General features: G+C 47.6%; 1 protein-coding gene across 2 annotated transcripts in view; it reads left to right on the top strand.

The window, feature by feature from the left end:
• LOC144127807 (uncharacterized) overlaps positions 1–20,708 on the top strand; it is a 1,292,097-nt gene that overhangs the window by 67,766 nt on the left and 1,203,623 nt on the right. For both annotated transcript variants that reach the window (XM_077660737.1, XM_077660738.1), the window contains exon 4: positions 11,786–11,871. In XM_077660737.1, the coding sequence (XP_077516863.1) occupies positions 11,786–11,871 (86 nt within the window). The remainder of the gene's footprint in view (positions 1–11,785; positions 11,872–20,708) is intronic.

Below are 20,708 nucleotides of genomic sequence, written 5' to 3'. Positions count from 1 at the left end.
AGTTCGGCAGTTTGGTCGGGACGGAGGTCGGTGGCCATGATGGTCGTGAAGGCGTCTGCGGACAGTGGAGACTGCCGGCGCTTGGCGGCGATGTCTTGAACAGGGGTGGCGGCCAACATAGCGAAGTGGCAAGGAGCGAGATAGGATAGCGTAGCCACGCAGATGCCGGACGGGAGCACTTGAGAAGAGACGCCGAAGTCGAGGAAAAGCAGAAAGAGGGCGTTGGCTTGGGCGATGGGGATGATATGAGGCAGGGCAACGTTACCAGGCAGCAGGAGGTCAAGGTTGGGCGTAACTAGATAGTCGCCATGAACTGGGTGAGAGGGGGTCAGTGAAACGAAAGAGGCGGTTTGGGATGACAGCCGAGCATATTCGGTGCTGGACAGTCACAATGGTGCATCGACTGGGTCTGAATATAGCAGTGGAAGTTCGAGGTGTAGGACACCCTTCTCCGAGCAGTCAATGGGGGTGGAATGTTCAGTAAAAAATCCAAGCTTAGGCTAAGGTCATGGGCACAGGTGGTCAGCACGGTGAAATCAACCGGTATACTTTGGCAGGCAGTAGTAACGCGCGCGGTACACATACATCAGCAGCAGGTGTGCCACCATCCGCGACACGCACACGGGACATGGCAGGCGTGAGGACTTTGTGGAGGCGACGACGCAGGGCAGCACTCATCACTGATACTTGAGCACCGGTGTCAACCAGGACGCGCACAGGAACACGGTCGATAGCAGTGACGTGCAGAAGATTCGGTCGAGTGGCCGAGAGATGATTTGCGGTCCGGGTCGTTGATGCAGCGTCACCTCCGGGAGCTGCATCGTTTAGTTTTCCAAAAGGGAGCGGCTGCTGGAAGGCGACTGTGGGGAACGAGAGCAGAGGCCCTGCGGCGACGGAGAGCGAGAGAATCGGCGTGGAGGCGGAACGGCTGCTTCGGACGGGGCTCGGGGCAAGAAGTTGCGGGACGAGGCGGGACTGTAGAAGGAGGGAAAGACGTTGCGGGGTGGTGAAGACCATCGACTGCGGCAATGTCGGGCGATGTGGCAAATGCGAGAGCACTGGAAGCAGATGGGGCGGTCGTCTGCCGTACGCCACTTATTGGGATTGCGGTAACGCAGCGGAGAATAATAAGTGCGACAAAAAACAGAGGGAGGTGGCTTGGGGGTGTCCGGGCTTCTGATGGCACACACTGCCGGAGGGAGGTTCAGGTGAGCGAGTTCCTGCCGCACGACGGCCTGAATGAGTGACACGGCCGGTAGAGCGTTATCAGGTGCCGGCGGAAGGACTTCCATTTCGCGGCGAATAATCCGGGTGACAGTGTCGGCGACGGGGACATCATCGGAGGACGGTAATCACTGCTTCTCGCAGGAAGAGGTGGCGGCCGTATTCGGGAGCAAAGAGAACTGCTGTGGAATTCGGCGGCTTTTAACCTGCTCGAAGCGACGGCATTCTTTAATGATTGTGTCCACGGTAGTACAGTTTTTGCAAACAGTTAAATTAAAAGCATCATCCGCAATCCCTCTCAGAACATGGTCCACCCTGTCGGACTCAGTCATGCCGGCGTCAACATTGTGGCGAAGCGCCAAGACATCTGCGATATGTGCAACATAGCTTTCTGTTGACGACTGGGCGCGCGACGCGAGTTGCTTTCTCGCGGAGAGGTTCCGGTCATCGGGTCTGTCAAACAAAGTACGGAGCTTTCCTTTAAAATTGCCCCAGATCGTCAGTCCGTCTTCGTCAGTTTCGTACAAGACCCTGGGCGTGCCACTAAGATAGAAAAAAGCATTCGCCAGCATCACGGTGGGATCCCACCGGTTATAGGTGTTCACTGGTTCTTATACGCTGAGCCAGTCGTCAACAACCGTGCCATCATTCCCAGAAAACGTACCGGGGTTGCAGGGAGGAGCCATGACTACGAAGGGATCAGCAGGAGTGGTTCGTGACTCGCCGGGTGGAGCCATGATGGTAGCAGGCCAGGCCTGACGACCGCTTCGGAGCTGCGTTTCGTGGAGATCGTCTACCCCGCATCTCCACCAAAAATGTTTCGTGTCCCAAAGTCTAGCCAGGCACGAGGACAACCAGAGCACAGGGAACAGATCACAGCGAACAGCGAGCGGATAGCGCGCACACTTCGGACATTTCTTCCACGCCGTCTTTACGTAGATTATCCGTTGCAATATTTACAAATTTCAATGAGTACAAAATTGCTTCCAGCTGCAATTGTTTCCAGCATCTACGTAGCTCGAACGTTCACAGCAGCATTCACTTCTTGTTTGCTAAGGATAGGGCGATAAATTTCTCCAACATCAAAACATGTCCGAATATTCAGAGTCATAAGACCCATATGTATTCCTCAAATCACTCCCAAGTGCGCGTTGGTCGTAGTGTTTCTTCACCATGAATATAAAGAATTATTGTGCCATATTTCACCCAGTGCTGTTAACTCAAAGCACAATCATTCATTGCCACTGCAGGCACCAGGAAATTCGCAGAATTCACTGCGGAGCATGCGCTTACGTACACTACAAAGCGATAATCCGAAAGTCACATCTCACACCTCCGTCTCACATTATGAGACGCCTTGGATGATGTAGACATTAAGTGGCAACGGCATGTCGCGGTATCAGTGCGACTTTAACTCCCTTCCGTTGCAATGTGATGCCAGTGAATCAGTTCTCACATTCACGCTTTCATAGAGAGCACCGGTTGTTCGTGTGCTGTGCATTCTTCATCTCGACCACATCGCCTTTCCGCAGACAGCAGCGTCAAAACCGTATGATTGGAACTGTGCCTCGTATAGCAGAAAAAAATCTCGCACGTATCCGACAAGAACGTAGCACGAGGACCAAAAGTACCGACGCACTAGAAATTAGAGCCAATAAAAAGCGAGCAACCGCACTCAACGAAGTCACGAGAGGACGAGATGTGTCGGTCAAAGTCGGCAGTAAACGGTGCTAGCGGCATGCAGTTCGCAGAATAGCCGTCACTGCTGGCAGGGAACGGGAAGGTATATTTTGTTTTAATTGGTCAAGATAACCGCTGGGTCCCTAAGGGTAATGCAGTCGATTCCAACAAAACGCAAGCGTAGCAGGGGGCGGCAGAAAGTTAGGTGGCCGGATGAGGTTAACTTTGCGGGGTGCGGTGGGCGCAGTTGGCAAAAGAGAGGCTTTTGGCCGGCAGTGGGTGTAGTCAGGCTGATGATGATCATCATTATATTTTAAGAGTGATGTATTTTGAAACAAAATGAACACAAATCAAAGATTTTTAAAACAAGCACCCATCGTCATCAGCCTGACTACACCCAATGCAGGGCAAATGCCTCTCCCACGTCACACCAATTAACCCTGTCCTTTGCCAGTTGCGCCCAACCTATGCCTGCAAACTTCTCAATCTCTACCCCCTACCTAACCTTCTGCCGCCCCCTGCTACGCTTACTTTCTCTTGGAATCCACTCCGTTACTCTTAAGGACCAGCGGTTCTCTTGCCTTCGCATTACATGCCTTGCCCAAGCCCACTTCTTCCTCTTGATTTCGACTAGGATGTCATTTACGCGCGTTTGTTCCCTCACCCCTTCTACCCGTTTATGGTCTCTTAACGTTACACCTATCATTTTTCTTTCGCTCGCTCACTGCGTTGTCCTTAACTTGAGCTGAAGCCTTTCCGTTAGCCTCCACGTTTCTGCCCCGTAGGTGAGCACCGGTAAGACGCAGCGTTTGTACACTTTCCTCTTGAAGGATGTTGTTAAATTGGCATTCACGATCTGAGAGAACCTGCCGTTTGCGCTGCACCCCATTCTTATCCTTCTAGTTAATACCCTCTCATGATCCGAATCAGCTGTCATTACGTGCCATAAGTAGACGTATTCCTTTACCGCTTCCAGCCCCTCGCTGCCAATTGTGAACTGTTGTTTCCGTGCTAGGCTGTTGAGCGTCACTTTGGTTTTCTACATGTTAATGTTTAGACCCACCGTTCTCATGTGCCTGTCTATTTTTTTTGGCGTCTTCACGTAGGCAGTCGTTGATGTAGCGTCCCTTTCGCCGATGTAGAAACTGCCGCATGATGTTGGAATCTTGTACACTACACCAACACTGCTTGCTATGGTGCTTTTCCTCAAAGCCTTTTTTTTTTCTTCCTTTCTTCGTTCACTCTTTTCTACAGCTATCCTAGTTTATATCAGGCGGGAAAGAAGAACCTCACGCCCACTTTTCTCACTAATTTTTTCATGTTGTGCGAAACTTTGTGCACATACGCGATACACGCTGTTTTCTTGGTTCGCTGTTTTCTTGGTTTTCTTGGTCAGCATTGGTTTGCTTGCGCTTTCGGATTCTAGACTCAGCAAGTAAAAATTCAGCAAAGCTGGACAAGAACTTCATGCATGAGGTACCCTGCAGTGGTTGGCCTACCCACCTGCGTGAGGAAGCTGGTTTTTGTCTGATGTACACATGACGTGTGCGATGCGGCTTCTAAGAAAGATTTTCCGATTTCACGCTTGACTGTCTTCGAGTGAGCAGATTGAAAGAACAAAAAGCCCTTCGGGGATCGCGTCGAGTACAGTCAACACATATGGTCGTTAGAGATTATGAGTTATTGATCAAAAAACCCAAGCATATTGTTATTGGCATACTCATTCATCATCATCATCATCATCGCCGTCGTCGTCATGAACTCAGTAGTGAACTGTAAAGCATTATGTTCAGTCCAAAACGCGTGAAAAAATCTAGGCAGCAGTTTTCTGAGCTTTATCAGTGCGGTAAAAATTTTAAAAAGCCATCAACGTAGCACGTGAATTTAATAACGGTTGGGTCGTCAAGCATGGTTCTAAGACGCCTGTCATGACAAGCCAGAAATAGGCCACTTAAAATCGAAACGAGGCAAGATACGATACAGATTCCTTGTTCTTGGATAAATCATTCTATGCCAACTTCCATTCCAACCGTACCGACTCCCCGAAGTCAAACCGGTAAAACCTTCAAAAGGGCAAAACAAACCAGTCCAGATGTGTGAGCAAGGTGGTCTACAAAAAATAGCCTCCTGCATCAAGTTATCCAATGGAACCAACCTATGAGCTTTCTTCAGTGTCAAGACGCACAAAGATCAGGGCCCGTTCTGTGCGATCGTGTCCAAACGTAGCACGTAGCTGCGTGAAGTTGCAGCATTTCTGCAGAAGTGCTTTTCGCGTCCTGAAGTGGATGAACCATTCCTCATCAGAAGCCCTATGGCTGTATCGGAATTCCTTCAAAATAAATGCCAACGTGACGTGAGCGCCTTTTTCTGTTGACGTGAAGGACCTACACGAATCTTTGCCACAGTTTTTCCGTAGCCGCGGAAATAAGTAAATATTGACCACTTCCGGGTACCAACTTCCAGAAATCATGTGCAACTTCCAGAATTCAGTGCTTTTCTAGAGACGGTGAATTCGTATTTGCAGTCGACTTTTTTTTTTTTTACCCGCCGCGGTGGCTCAGTGGTTAGGGCGCTCGACTACTGATCCGGAGTTCCCGGGTTCGAACCCGACCGCGGCGGCTGCGTTTTTATGGAGGAAAAACGCTAAGGCGCCCGTGTGCTGTGCGATGTCAGTGCACGTTAAAGATCCCCAGGTGGTCGAAATTATTCCGGAGCCCTCCACTACGGCACCTCTTCTTCCTTTCTTCTTTCACTCCCTCATTTATCCCTTCCCTTACGGCGTGGTTCAGGTGTCCAACGATATATGAGACAGATACTGCGCCATTTCCTTTCCCCAAAAACCAATTATTATTATTAGTCGACTTTTTTCACTGTGGGCAGCAAATGATTTATCTAAAAACAAGAAATCTGTGTCGAGTCTTGCCTCCCTTCAATTTTAATTGACCTACTTCTATGACTTTTTATGACTGGCTTCTTAGTACCAAGCATGACGACGCAGCAGTTTATAAAGTCATGCGCTAGGTTGATCATTTTTAGATTTTCATCGCACTGATCACGCTGAGAAAACTGCTGCCCAGTTTTTTTTAGATGTTCTGTACTAAACCACCAGTCTTCCAGTGGACTACTGAGTATTCCACAAACAGTAAGCTTACGTTTGAAGATCTAGAACTTATCATCCCAAGCGAGCATTTGTGTTGAGTGTACTCGCTGTGGTCCTGGAGGGCCTTCTGCTTTTTCATTCGGCTAACTCGAACAGATTCAAGCGTTCAGTAGGCAAATCTTGCTTAAAAGCCGCATCGCACAGGTCATGCGTACATCAGACAAAAAGCAGTTTCCTCGAAGCTACCGGAGGATTGGGGAACCGCGGTCGTTTGTCCACCCGAAAGACAGGGCGCCCACATACGGAGCTGAGCGGATACCCGCCAGTGGTATTAACATAGGCGGCAGGTAAGCTCATGGAGCATATGGCGTTGCAGCGTCTGAACGAGCGGGCTGCGGAGGCTGATTTGTTTGACGAGCGGCAGACTGGTTTCCGTGGGATGCGGTGCACGGCTGATTCTATATCGGACGTTGTTACAGCGCTGGAGCATGCCAGGGCGGCAGGCCAGGTTGCGCTGCTGCTACTACTGGACGTTGGGGGGCGCTTTTGACAACGTTCACCGCGCACCAATTCTCGCGGTGCTTGAGGGGGCCGGTGGGAGCGGGCGTCTTTTGCGATACGTTCATGGCTTCCTGAGCGGGCGCACCATGCGCGTACGAGTAGGGGGTAAGCTCTCCAAGCCTCGCCCGGTGGACATGGGCATGCCGCCGGGCTCTGTCTTATCACCATTTCTATTTAATGTGACCATGTCGGTGGTGCCGGCCTCCCTCCCCACGAGCGGCCGACACCATGTGTGCATGTCCATATATGCAGACGACATAGCTCTGTGGTGCCGGAGACCACCGGGCGAGGCATCCCGAGTGCGGTGGTGCCTTCAGAGAGCTCTGACCGCAATCGATGCCAGCTTACGCGGCCTTGGTCTGTCGCCGAGCGCGGACAAATCGGTGGCCATGGCCTGCGTTTCGCGCTCGCGCGCGCACCTTGCGCCACTGTCACTGGACGGGACTCCGATTCCTTAGCGTAAATCGGTGCAGTACCTTGGCCTGGACATCGACTGGCGCCTTTCCTTCAGCCCCGCGGCGACCAAGGCCTGTCTGCAGATGAAGAGGATCACAGCCACCGTGCACAAGCTCACCGCTCGAGGCCAGGGCATCTACCAGCAAGCCGCGCTGCGGCTATACAATGCCGCAGCTTTGGGGGCGGTGCTCTGTGCGCTGCCGCTCATCACGGTGCGCAAGCCGTGCTGGAAGAAACTCGAGCTCCAGCACCGCAAGTCCCTGCGCTTGTGGTTAGGCCTGCCCAAAAACGCGCAGTGCGCCGCAATGTTGGGCAAGGCAGGAGCGTGGCCACTTGAGCTCCAAGCTGCGCGCAGGGCACAGAATCACATCGACCGGCTTCACCGCGCACCGGACGGCGGCTCGCTGCTGCAGCGTATGCGCTCGCACCCGCGCTCAGGAATGGGCGCGGCGCTGCTCGAGTATGAGCAATTCACTCAAGGTCCCCCCCCCCCCCCCCCCCCCCTATGGCTCCTGCGCGCCCTGGCCTGCTGCCTCGGAGGTCCAGCGAGAGATCGTCGGCATTGAGGGAAAGTGTAGCACACCCCTCTGTGCTGGGCAGCAGCTGGCCAGAGCCGTCATACACGAGGAGCTCCAGGACCATCTCCTCGTGTACACCGACGGCTCAGTGTCCAGCGACAGCTGCTCGCTTGCAGCGGCGGCTACCATCCCCGCCCTGCGACTGCAGAGCCAGCAACACGCAACCTTCCTGGGCTCCTCCACCATTGCGGAGGTGATGGGCATCCGGCTCGGGCTGGACCTGCTGCTCACCCTCGGCCCACCGCCGCCCAGGAGTGCTCTTCTGTGAGACTCCCGCGCCGCCCTCAGCCGCCTGCAATCTAACGCCCGCGGTGCCCCACTAGTGCGGGAAATTCGCTCGCGTATCGAGCGCCTCGCGCAGAGAGGATGTGCCGTGCGTGCACAGTGGGTGCCCGGTCACTGCGGCATCGCCGGCAACGAAGAAGCTTACGACCTCGCGACCGCTGCACACCAACTACCTGCCAGAGGTCTGCCCCTTGCGCTGGAGGACGCGCGTGCGACCATCCATGACAATTTCCGAAAGCAGCACCCCGACTCACGATCGCAGGAGGTGAGCGCATCGACAGTATCACTGGCTGTTGCGCACTTACACGGTAAAAACGTGTAATGATCATCTGCGCGCGCATTGGCTGTGTGTGGCCCGGGGAACGACGGGAGCGTCACGGAATCGCGACGTGTGATGTGTGTGACGGATGCGGTGCAGTGGAAACACTAGAACACCTGCTCCTTCACTGTGCCGCGTTCGCCGATGCTCGTCGCGATATGATTGCGGCCTATAGGGCGCAGGGCATACTACCAGACTCCATCAAGACGCTATTGTGGCCGCAGGGCAGTGCGCGCACTCGTGAGCGAACTTTGGTGAGCCTCTGTGCATTCCTCGAACACACAGGCTTGACGTCCCGTCTGTTCTCCGTCAGGTAGTCACACGCTGTGACCGAACGCTCCGCGAGTTTTACCTTGAAGGATTAATACCTGGACGCCCTACTCCAGTTGTAGCCAAAACAGTGCTGTGCGCTTATGTTTTATTTCCTCTAAAATGAACTGATCACGCGCACAACCTGGACACATTTCTTATTGTGTAATAGTTTGTATATATTACTTCTCCCCCTATCCTCTCTGCCTGTCCTCTCACCTCTTTCATTTAATTTCTTCATTCTGCCTGCCAGCCTTTATTTCCGCTGCCCCATCTCGGTGCTTCAGTATCCATGGCAGATGCCGGGGCTAGCAAAAATCTTTTCCTTCCTTTTTACTATTATTTTAATAAGAAACCACTACCACCACCACCTCACGCAGGTTGATAGGCCAACCACTGCAGGGTACCCCATGGAGATCTAGCCAAGCTTTGCTGAATGTTTGCATGCTGAGTCCAGAATCCGAAGGGGCAAGCGCACCAATGTTGACGGGATGGTCATGAAGAAAACAGCGTGTATCCCGTATACGTGCATGCAGTTTCGCACAACCTCAAAAAGATAGTGAGCAAAGCGGGCGTGAGGTTTTTCTTTTCCGCCCGATATAAACTATGAGGGCTGCGGAAAAAGTGAACGAAGAAAGAGAAAGAAAAAAGGCTGTCAGAAAAGCCTGAGGTCATCATCATCATCATCGAAAGCACCAGAACAAGTTTGTTAAATTGGTGTAGTGTACTAGATTCCAACGTCACGGGGCCGTGTCTACATTGGTGTGACGGGACGGTTCTTCAACGACCGTCTACGTGAGAACTCACGCCAGACATATTTATTGAAGCGAAGGCTTCAATTGGCTGTGTCGGCGGGAATCGTGTCCGCAGGATGTGTCGGCCGCAGTTGTAAGCAGCTCAGAAGAGGTAGCGTCAAACGTGTGGCTGTAATCGAAAGAGGATGATGTGAGGATGTTGCGCGATGAAAGGTGTTCAAAATCTATTGAATAGTTAATTAATTATAGCCAAATATGTCCAAAAGTGAGCAAGGCCAGATCAAATGTGGCGACAAATTTGAAAATGCCGGAAGTGTGGGTGTACGTGACCGGAACTGTGGGAGGAGCCAACGCGCGGCGCCAATTCTGGAAGTCTGAAATGAATACTGAGATTAAATGAGGGAAAATGTGCACTTAATTGATATGTAATCAATGATAATGATTATCGAAAGTGTGAAGAGTGAATTAATGTGAAATAAGGTAAATTAATTGTGAATAAACGTCAATTAATCGTGATTTGAATGTAAATAAAGGTACATTATTGTGAATTATTAGTGAAATAAGATAAACTAAAATTGAATGAATCTAATTTAAATGTGAATTAATTGTGCAGTAACTATATTAACGGTGATTTAAGGTTAATTCAAAGTAAATTCGTTGTAAATTATCTTTGAAATAAAATGAATGAAAGTGAATTATGAGTACGGCCGTGAGCCTTCTTGCACAATGGACACCATTCTACTTTACTGCCCTGATGCTTCCGAATTTACAACTCTTTCTCAAGCCGCAACTAATGCCCAAGAATTCCGACAGCTTGCCCGGTCCTTCACTTCTCACGCCCAGCAGCAGCAGAAAAGCACCCGTGATCCCCCTGCACTTCCTCCCAATTACCTTCCTGGCTCTGCGTGCCCACCGCGATGATTATTTGGCATTGAAGACGATCAGTTCCACAGTCTTTAAAAGCAAGTGACGAGGCGATGGCGACGATGGCATAGTGTAGGCTGGTCCAGTCTGTACCTGCTCGAAGAAAGAAAGAAGCAGAAAACGCAGTAGTATGCGATGGCGGGCGCGCAACTTGAAGGGGATGACTGAGGTTGTCTATAAAATGCTCGCATTGTGTAAAGTGCAGACCAAAGTGCGTTCATGCCGCGTACGAGACCTCAAAAGCGAGTCGATAATTTACAATACAATTTATAAAACTACAGCTTCCGCGCCTAGCGGCGACCTGCGGTGTTGCGCTTTCGCCCGAATCCGCGCTCGTTTACGTCAGCAGCGGACTGCTAGCATTGGTTCACGCGCCTCGGCAGCCGGCGGAAGGAGCGAGTGCGAGAGTCCGGCGGAGGAGCGCCGACATTTCAGCGTACAAAAAGTGACGAGAGGGGAGAGAAAGGCGCCAAGACGCGGAAATTCAAATTTCGACTACAGATAACTCAGCTTCCGCAAAACGCATCTAAAGAATTCTTGCTGGGGGATATTTGTGAAGCGGCGTCCTGTAGCATCCTGGGCACATGGCATTTTTGTTAAGACCCCCTTTCACAGCCCCTTTAATCGATAACCAGTAAATCACGTGAACGAGAACACAACTCTGGCGCCAGATTTGAAAGGCAACCAGTGTCGAGGAGGTGTCAACGTTTTCGCATTCTTCCAATGCGAGTAGCCGCAGAGACCTCTAATTTTTATTACGTATTTATTTGCTTATTTATTTATTCATTTATTTACGCATTTATACTACAGTCTCTGGCGAGAATATTGTAGGAGTGAGGTAGAATACATAGAAACAACAGTACAAAGGACAATACAAATAGGAAAAGAATCAATCATACAACATTATGCAAGGTGTAGTAAATTTCTTCTAATGATAATGAACGTACGTTGCCTGCTGAGGAATTCCAAACTCCAATGATATGATGCGAAAAAGGCGCACTTAAAGAAGTTAGTGCGGCCATAAAAGGGCGAAATATTTTGGACATGTTGGCTCCTTGTATAATGATGGTTTTGAAAATGCCGATACTTATCCAGCGCAGAAAATCTATCGAGAACAAGTCGCAAAAAATCATCGTGCCATGCATTGTGCAGAATGCGACAAGTGTGAAGTTTTTTTATTCTTACCGCCATCATCTATAGATATAAATAGAAGACCTCCATGCTCATTTCCGAAGCCTGCAAATACAAAATGCAAATGAATCATGCATCAGCAGCCCGTCAACAGTCTTGTTTCCTCAAGAACATGCTTATCTTAATCAGTGACCATGGATAATTCTTCCTGAGTGCATGCCATGTGGTCCCCACTTTTTCCTTCCTTTTTCTTGTTATTGCTCTTATCATGCTCTCCAGGTGTCCTTTATATTCTGCTTCAATGTTGACAACACATCATTTTGCTTGTCAGCTCAGCACCAGTGTCTGTCCCGTTCTCTGTCCCGTCTTCAAAAAGCGCTGTTACTTTTCCTCGTTCATTTTCTGTTTTTTTTCATCGCGTTCTGTCATTGTGGACGCAGTGGGTTTTTTTTTTTTCATGCAGCACACAGTCCGAGCTGGAAGCCATCGTACGGAGTAAAGGGGCAGTGCCAGCCACAATAGGCGTCCACGCTGGGACGTTGCACGTCGGTGAGTTGGTCAAGCGCATTGCATGCAGTTGCCTGAATGCATTATTTTACCGCATATCACTGCCGGCGTGGTCGCTCCTGTTCCCCTGAATTCCCGAGGAGCTTTCAAGGCGTCCTCGGCTGCAGGAATCTCTGCCTCTCTGGGTTTGCAATTATTTCCGTTACGAATGAAGGAAAAGCTGGAATTGTCCTGAGGCCAGACTATTGAAGTAGCAGCGAGGAAAACATCGCGTGTACCGCGACCGGCCGCTCCCCAAGCACGTGCGCTCACAGAACTCACAGAAGCCGCGCCACTCACGACCTCAGAAAGGCGTAAGTCTTTCTTGGGTCGTGAGCGGCGTGGACGCAAGCTGTAGGCGGAAGTTGTCCGCATGAACTGTCAATCATAAGTTGTATAGTAATTGAATTAAATGTAGAAGTTGATTAAGCCAGAGTCCTTACGCAACCTATATGTAATGAGAGCAGAGAGTAAAAAATAGTGACCGTGGTAACGATAGCTACTGATAGTGACAGTCCAAGAGATGGTTGTAGTGATGGTAGTGATAGTGATCATTGTGGCTGCTAAGAGTGATGGATATAAAAGTATATATTGATAGTGATGAAGATAGCAATACTGAAAGCGATGATAGTGATCACAGCGACAGTGACCGCGGTAGCGATCATGATAGCGACGGAAAAGTAAAAAATTAAAAACGGAAAAAGTAAGCGTAAATAAAAGAATAAAAAGAAAAGATACAAAATAAAATAATAAGGATGAAAAAAATTAAATAAAAATAAACCTTGAAAATAAAAAAAATGAAAAATTGAAATAGAAAGGAAGGAAAGAGGAAGCCTTCCGCATTTCCCCTCTTAGGCAGAGTTAAGTGCATGCAATCCTGTAATATTTTGTGTATTGATACATCGCGTATGTTGCCGTTCGCGGCCAATCCTTTCTATCACTCCCCTCTTTCTTTACCCTTTTCTGTCCTCTCCCTGTCGTTTTATACCCGCTAGCCCACCGTGGTCGCTCAGTGGTAAGGGCACTCGGTTACTGATCTGGAGTACCCGGGTTCGAACCCGACCGCGGCGGCCGGATTTCGATGGAGGCGAAACGCAAAGGCACCCATGTGCCGTGCGATGTCAGTGCACGTTAAAGATCCCCAGGAGGTCGAAATTATCCCGGAGCCCTCCACTACGGCACCTCATTCTTCCTTTCTTCTTTCACTCCCTCCTTTATCCCTTCCCTTACGGCGCGGTTCAGGTGTCCGCCGAAATGTGAGACACGTACTGCTCCATTTTATTTCCTAATAATAATGATTAATAATTGTTCTTTTGGGGAAAGGAAATGGCGCAGTATCTGTCTCATATATCGTTGGACACCTGAACCGCGCCGTTAGGGAAGGGATAAAGGAGGGAGTGAAAGAAGAACGGAAGAAGAGGTGCCGTAGTGGAGGGCTCCGGAATAATTTCGACCACCTGGGGATCTTTAACGTGCACTGACATCGCACAGTACACGGGCGCCTTAGCGTTTTTCCTCCATAAAAACGCAGCCGCCGCGGTCGGGTTCGAACCCGGGAACTCCGGATCAGTAGTCGAGCGCCCTAACCACTGAGCCACCGCGGCGGGAGATCATTGGACACCTGAACCGCGCCGTAATGGAATGGATGAAGGAGGGAGTGAAAGAAGGGACGGAAGAGGTTCCGCAGTGGAGGGCTCCGGAATAATTTCGGCCACCTGGGGATCTTTAACGTGCACTGAAATCGCACAGCACACGGGCGCCTTAGCGTTTTTCCTCCATAAAAACGCAGCCGCCGCGGTCGGGTTCGAACCCGGGAACTCCGGATCAGTAGTCGAGCGCCCTAACCACTGAGCCACCGCGGCGGGAGATCATTGGACACCTGAACAGCGCCGTAATGGAATGGATGAAGGAGGGAGAGAAAGAAGGGACGGAAGAGGTTCCGCAGTGGAGGGCTCCGGAATAATTTCGACCACCTGGGGATCTTTAACGTGCACTGAAATCGCACAGCACACGGGCGCCTTAGCGTTTTTCCTCCATAAAAACGCAGCCGCCGCGGTCGGCTTCGAACCCCGCAACTCCGGGTCAGTAGCCGAACACACTAACCACTGGGCCACCACGGCGGGTATTTCCTTTCTCCCAAAAAACCAATTTTCAGCAACATTTTTTCCTTCATTCTTGTTTTAATATTAAAGGGCCACGAAGAATTATAATTATAGTAATCACATACGAATATTCCCTGTTAGTGCTTGTTGACTTACCGGTTCTTCTGGAGAGCCGCGTTTGTGTCCTGCCTATTTAGCATGGAGGATCTTAATAGTGCTTGATCAAAGACGAGTGAACGGGATTTGATTTCCGCTCAGGAACGGCCAGCTGAGCAACATTGTAGGCTCAGCATTTTGAGCCTCTCCCATGTCTCTCCAATTAATCCTGTCCTTTGCCAGCTGCAGCCACCCTTTGCCTGCAAACCTCTTAATCTCTTCCGGCCTCCTAACTTTCTGCCGCACGCTGCTACGCTTGCGTTCTCTTGGAATCCACTCCGTTACCCTTAAAGACCAGCGCTTATCTTTCCTTCGCATTACATGCCGTGCACAAGCCCATTTATTCCGCTTGATGTCGACTACGATGTCGTTAACCGGCGTCTGTTCCGGCATCCACTGCCCGCTTCCGGTCTCAGCGTTACACCTCTAATTTTTCTTTCCATAGCTCGCTGCGTCGTCCTTAACACTTTTCGTTAGCCTCCACGTTTCTGCCCCATAGTATAGTACCGGCAAGATACAGCTGTTGTATGCTTCTCTCTCGAGGGTTTTTGATAAACTGCCATTCACTGAGAGAACGTGCCATGCGCGCCCCACCCCATTTTGGGGGTCGACGCTGCGCAGACGTGCCGGTGCAGAACGGCTTCATCCACTATACGTTAGTCGTGTGACTAAAAATAGCGAAACACCAGAGAACGACTAGAATGAATGCACACAAGCGCTAACTTCCAATGATTTGTTGTGAACCGCGAAGCAATAGATGTGCAAAAAGTGGGCGGACAATGCGCAGTTTCCGTCGACACATTGCGGAACAGACTGGACAACTTCTTCGGGACATGATGTACTTTATTGCACGGGCGATCACCAGCGACCTGCCCTCCGCTCTCCACGTTCGCGCCAAAAGCTCGCCCTTAAATCCTTTCACCCAGTATTCTGGGGAATCTTTTTGCAACCAATAGGAAATGCGCTTCTCAGAGCCAATCAGAATTTCGTTCGAACTGGAGCAGCCAGCACCACTCCAGGGCTCAGGATGTTGTTGTCTCAAAGGCACCTCGAGAATTCCACGAAGATTTTACGCTAAGGCGTAAGCTCCGGAGCAAGGTGCGAGTCATGATGGACTGATAGTTCCTCTGAACGGAGTCCTGCTAGAAGTTGCGGCCTATGGGCTCAAGATGGCCCATAACACGAACACGGCGGCGGGAGACACGGCGTCCAAGCCCTTGTTTCAACTCTTTGCAACTTGAGCGAGCGTGTAAGTGCGTGATGGACTGTCATCACAGGGTCGCTTGCACAACCCTGCGCAAGCCTAATTGTGTCCTCTTTTCTGTCCCTCGTCCGTATTTTGCGCTTCATTCTTCACGGCGATCACGCACGAGTGTCCGCGTTCCGCAGATGTGATTCAAACTGACGGCAAACGCACGAAGGACGGGACTACGAAAGAGACAAACACAACGCTAAGTGCAGGGTGTGTTGTGTGCTTTTGTTGTTGTGTGTTTTTTGGCAATCATCACTGATGTTGTTCTATCTGTTGATTGTGCTCCTTTTTGTCTATTTATTGCATGCGAGCAATAAAGCCTGTTAGTCGTAAGTCAGCGCTGTGCTTGTCTCTTTCTCTGTCCCGTCCTTCGTGCGCTGTGCCTTCAGTTTGAACCTTGTCTTTCATTGGCACACGATGGCACAAGTCCACATCGGAATCAGAAATGGGTTCACTTATGACGTCTCCTAGTTTGCTCAAGATTGAAGGTAGGCTCTGGTCGTCACTGACCGGAACGGGTTTAATCTCAATGTTCCGGTTCCTTGAGTACTGTTCTTGGTTTGTCACCCGGTCTTCAAGGTCAGATAGTTGTTGTTTCAGTCCTTTTCATTCCTGTGATAGCTAGGCATTTTCTTTCTTTAGCGCTGAGTCTTCCTTTTCTAATTTTGCACAGCGCTCAGCCACAGCATCAAACAGTTCACTAAAGAAATCTACGGATTTTTTCAGGTCTTTATATTGCTTTCGAAGCTATTTCTCTAATGCACTGCGCACATCTCGCATTTCCTGTTTAAAATCTCTCAACTGTTTTGTCACTTCACAAGGCATTTCAAAACAGCAGTTCAAAAAACACTTGTACAATAGCTTAGCAGCAGTGGCAGGAAAAAAATAAAAATTGGCTACAAATGATTGCCTGTGTATAATGTTCGGTTCTATTATGTCGGACTTTTTACGAAAGATAACCACCTCGCGCCTAAAACCGCCTGCCCCTGTATGATTATACGTATTACAAACTGCTCAAGTTGGGAATTCAAAGGTTATGCTTCCAAAATGCCTTAACAAATTCCTGTCTACAGCTTGTGGTCGTAAGCTTTGTTGAACAAGTGCAGAGGCTAACTGAAGTGGTGATTAGTGTGCATGCCCTTAAATACTGCCGAAATCCTTCGCCTAGAAATTTGTTCCCCTCAACCTGCCTCACCTCCACTTGAGGCAAATAATCGGAAGTTAGCCGTCGTCCCGTACACTCACGGCTTGTTCATTTGCTTAAAGAAGATTGCACAACGCGCATATGTCGCAGTTATTTTCTCAGCTAAGCATAAACAGGAGAACCTATGGACATTGAGAAGACCAGGCACTGCAAAAAAGCGTGATTGTGAATAAAAATGAAACAAAATTATTTTAATGTACGGGTTTTATTATCATCATGATTTTATTATCAATCATTTCCGTAAAGAAATGTGTAAGCCATAGCGGAAAGGGCCTGAATGATCACCTTCGTGAACATCGTATCAAAGAAGAACAAGGTGATTTTCTTTATGTCATCATCATCTGCTTGACTACGCCCACAGCTGCACGGTCTCTCAGTATTTCTCGAATTAAGCCGGTCCTATCCAGCTGCTTCAACCCCAGTCAGCTTATCGTCTAATAGTTCTTAATGTTGCCACCCACCTTTCATTTCCTTCTGCTACGCTTGCCTTCTCTTTTGTTTTCCAAAGGCTTTGTGCTGCATCGTGTGTGCTGTATAATAACAGATATTTTGCGTCTTTTTCTTTCCGTTATTGTGTTACATATGCTGTAGCGTATATTGTGCTTAGACAGAGAATCATTGTTAACTGTCACTGCTCGGTTCGCTGGCAGCATAGTGTGAATTCACTTGTGTGTTCACTTCTAAAGAATACTTCCTGCGACCTGTCCGTTGGTATGACATCGATATATTTGGAAGACTACAGCTAAGAAGTTTTGACGCTCTCTAAACAGAAATTGTTGCATTAAAACATTACTGGTACATCAATTCATCATTCCATATGATGCTCCTGCACGTGATTTAAGGTCAAAATACCGTTACTGCATTCCTCGCTTCTCAACTCGGTATGGAAAACGCGCGCGTCAATACCATGTATACCTGCCTGTTTCAATAGTTTTATTTATTTATTTTATTTTATTTTATTTTGCATTTATTTCAGTCATGTACAATGGCTGAGGAGAAAGGAAAAAAAGCCGCGCACGCGGCTTGACAAAGCTCTCATCTCCCGTAGCGGCTTGGCACGGCGATGACAGGCAGCAGCAAAACAATAACAAGAGAATGCATGAAATAACAAATATGTACAATATCTTCATAACAGATCACCAGAATAGTCTCGGTACTGTTACACACACGCAAATGATAGTTTAATCACAGCACATGGATACTTAGCTTATTTTACAGTTGGATATGATTCATTGTTTTGTAAGAACATATTTCTGACAGCGTTATATGAAACGGAAAGAATGGATTGATTAGTGAAAGCATTTCTATTAAGGAAAGATGGCAACACATACCTGAGTGTTTGAAAACCGTAATTTGTGCGTGGACAAGGTACATACCAATATTCGTAATGTCTTGTGTTGTGAACAGCGGTATTTTCCCGTAGATTCGCAAGGTCAGAAAAAAATGTGGTGTCACTATGTACCTGAAATTTGTACTGCTGAATTACACGATACTGATGAATAACCCTTGCATCCATAATGCGGTATTTTGCAAATAGAGCACTCGTATGTGCTAAGTATGTGGCACCCGCAATTGCTCTGACTGCATTTTTTTGTAATGTCAAAACCTTTTGAATATTAGTTTGCGTCGTTGTACCCCAAACCAAATGACAATATTTAACATGAGAGTCAAAGAGGGCATGGTAAATAACAAGTTTTGTCCTAGTAGGTATCATGCACTTTAACCTTCTGAGTATGCCGACAACGCGAGCTAGCTTACTCTCCATTTGCTCGATGTGGTAGTCCCATAACATAAATTCATTGAAGTGAACGCCAAGTGTTTTTACAGCATTAGTTATTTCTATTATATTACCACCCAATACTAAAACTGTATGTACAACCCATTTGACATTTTTAGCTCTAAAAAATATCGCCTTCGTTTTCCGTGTGTTTATTAGCAGGGAATTTTTTTTCAGACCATGAGTTAAGTTTTCCCAACACGCTATTAGCCTTTTCTACTATATCATTCGCGTTGGTGCCGGTCAGAAATAAAGTAGTGTCGTCAGCGTAAATTACGTATTCTGTTTCGGAGTCAATCTGTACTAAATCATTAATATATACATTAAATAATAAGGGACCAAGGAATACTACCTTGAGGTACACCATGCTTTATTTTATTGTAAGTAGAGCGATGATTATCTATAGAAACGTACTGATATCGGTCAGTTAAATAGCTGGTGATAAGAGATAGTGCTTTGTTCCGGACACCGTATGCAGAAAGTTTAAGAAGAAGAGTTTCGTGATGAATCCTATCGAAGACTTTGGAGAAATCTATGTATATTCCAAGGGTTATTTGTTTACATTCAATGTTATTTAAGATTATTTCTTTTTGCTTCAAGAGAGCCATTTCAGTAGAAGACTTAGGTCTAAATCCAAACTATCTTGGAGTTATCACGTTGTATTTTTCAAGAAAATTGGAAAGTCGTAAATGTATTGTTTTTTCCAAGCCCTTAGAAAAAATAGGCAATATAGACACTGGTCTATAATTACCAAGATCGTTTTTCGAACCACCTTTATAAAGAACAACTACTTTTGCTATTTTCATGCCCGAAGGGAAAATGCCGGTAGTCAAAGATAAGTTATAAATATAAGTTAAAATTGGGCAGATAATGTCCAAGACGTACATAACAGGTTTCATTTTCAGTCCAAAAGCATCTTCACTGTTTGTATTGTTCATGCCTTTATATATATTAAGCACCCCATTTTCGTCACAACATGTTATAAAAATACTGTTACATGTATGATTCATAACGTAATCCAATGCCATATTGTTGTGTTCACTATCAACAAGTCCACTGAAATAGCTATTAAACTTATTTGCGAGTGCGAGTCCACTATAACTAATGCCTTCCATTGTAATACTGTCAATTGTATTTGTAGAGTTAGGGTTCAAGACTCGATTCAACCTATTCCAAACTTTCTTTTGATCGGTCAGACCAGCGAACTTGTTAAGGTGATATGCATTCTTCGCTTTTCTTAAAGTTAACTTCAGTTTGTTTCGGTACCTCGTGAACGTTGCCCACAATTCTGGACTGCGACTTTGTAAGAATTTCTGATAGAGGGAATTTTTCCTGGCAATCATTCGAAGAATATGCGAGGTAATCCAGGGTTTACGAGCTCGTTTTGGTTTCTTTACATCTTTGTACGGAAAACTGTTACGATATATACAAGCGAATATCTTCAGAAAACAACTAAACGCTATGTCAGCAGTCAATGCAGCAAAAACTGGTTCCCAGTTGACATTCATTATTTTGCGTCTAAATGTTTCTAACGTGGTTGGGGTGATCTGCTGTATTTTTACATTTGTTTGTTTACAGGTTGATTTTAATACAGGCACACTATTACATACGATGTAAACAGGCAGGTGGTCACTAATAGCATAATTAATAACCCCGGTTGAGAGCACATTTGTTGCGTTATTTGTAATCAGCAAATCAAGAAGTGTTGCCGTAGTGGGTGTTATGCGTGTAGGTAATGCCACAACGTTTACAACACAATATGATTCCATTAGTAATGATAGTCGTGACTTTCTGGGTGTATTTTCATGCATGTCGACATTGAAATCACCACCTGTATATACAGTGTAATTATATTCAGTGGCAAATTGAAAAACATGCTCCATATAGTGAAAAAAGTTCCCAACACAACCATTCGGGGGGCGATACACAACAGTGAAGAGGTTCTTATTGCTACAAACTGAGAGCACCTCATAATCAGGTGTAACCGAAGTAATCTCATCAACCCTTTCACACTGAACACTATCAAGCACAAACAAAGAAACGCCTCCACCTCTTCTGCTTGTTCTGTTTAGGAAGTAAGACTGATAGTTGAGCAGCTCAGGACAATCAACTTTGTCTTTGACCCATGTCTCAGTAAGCATTACCACAGAGAACATGAATTTAAACTGTTCAAGGAATGCACGTAAAATGTCATGTTTATCGCGAACAGACTGAATATTCAAACATAGCACTGAAAAATGGTTAGACTGACCCTGAACCTCATTATTAATATCATTCGGAGAGAGGTAAGTATCACCCATCTAGAAGGAACTAATTACAATCAAGAGCAGTGACTCACTGCAACAGCCC

Source organism: Amblyomma americanum, chromosome 4 (assembly GCF_052857255.1).
Source record: "Amblyomma americanum isolate KBUSLIRL-KWMA chromosome 4, ASM5285725v1, whole genome shotgun sequence".
NCBI lineage: Eukaryota > Metazoa > Arthropoda > Arachnida > Ixodida > Ixodidae > Amblyomma > Amblyomma americanum.
The sequence above is the reverse complement of the archived record's forward strand: the minus strand, read 5'-3'. Positions and strand labels throughout refer to the sequence as shown.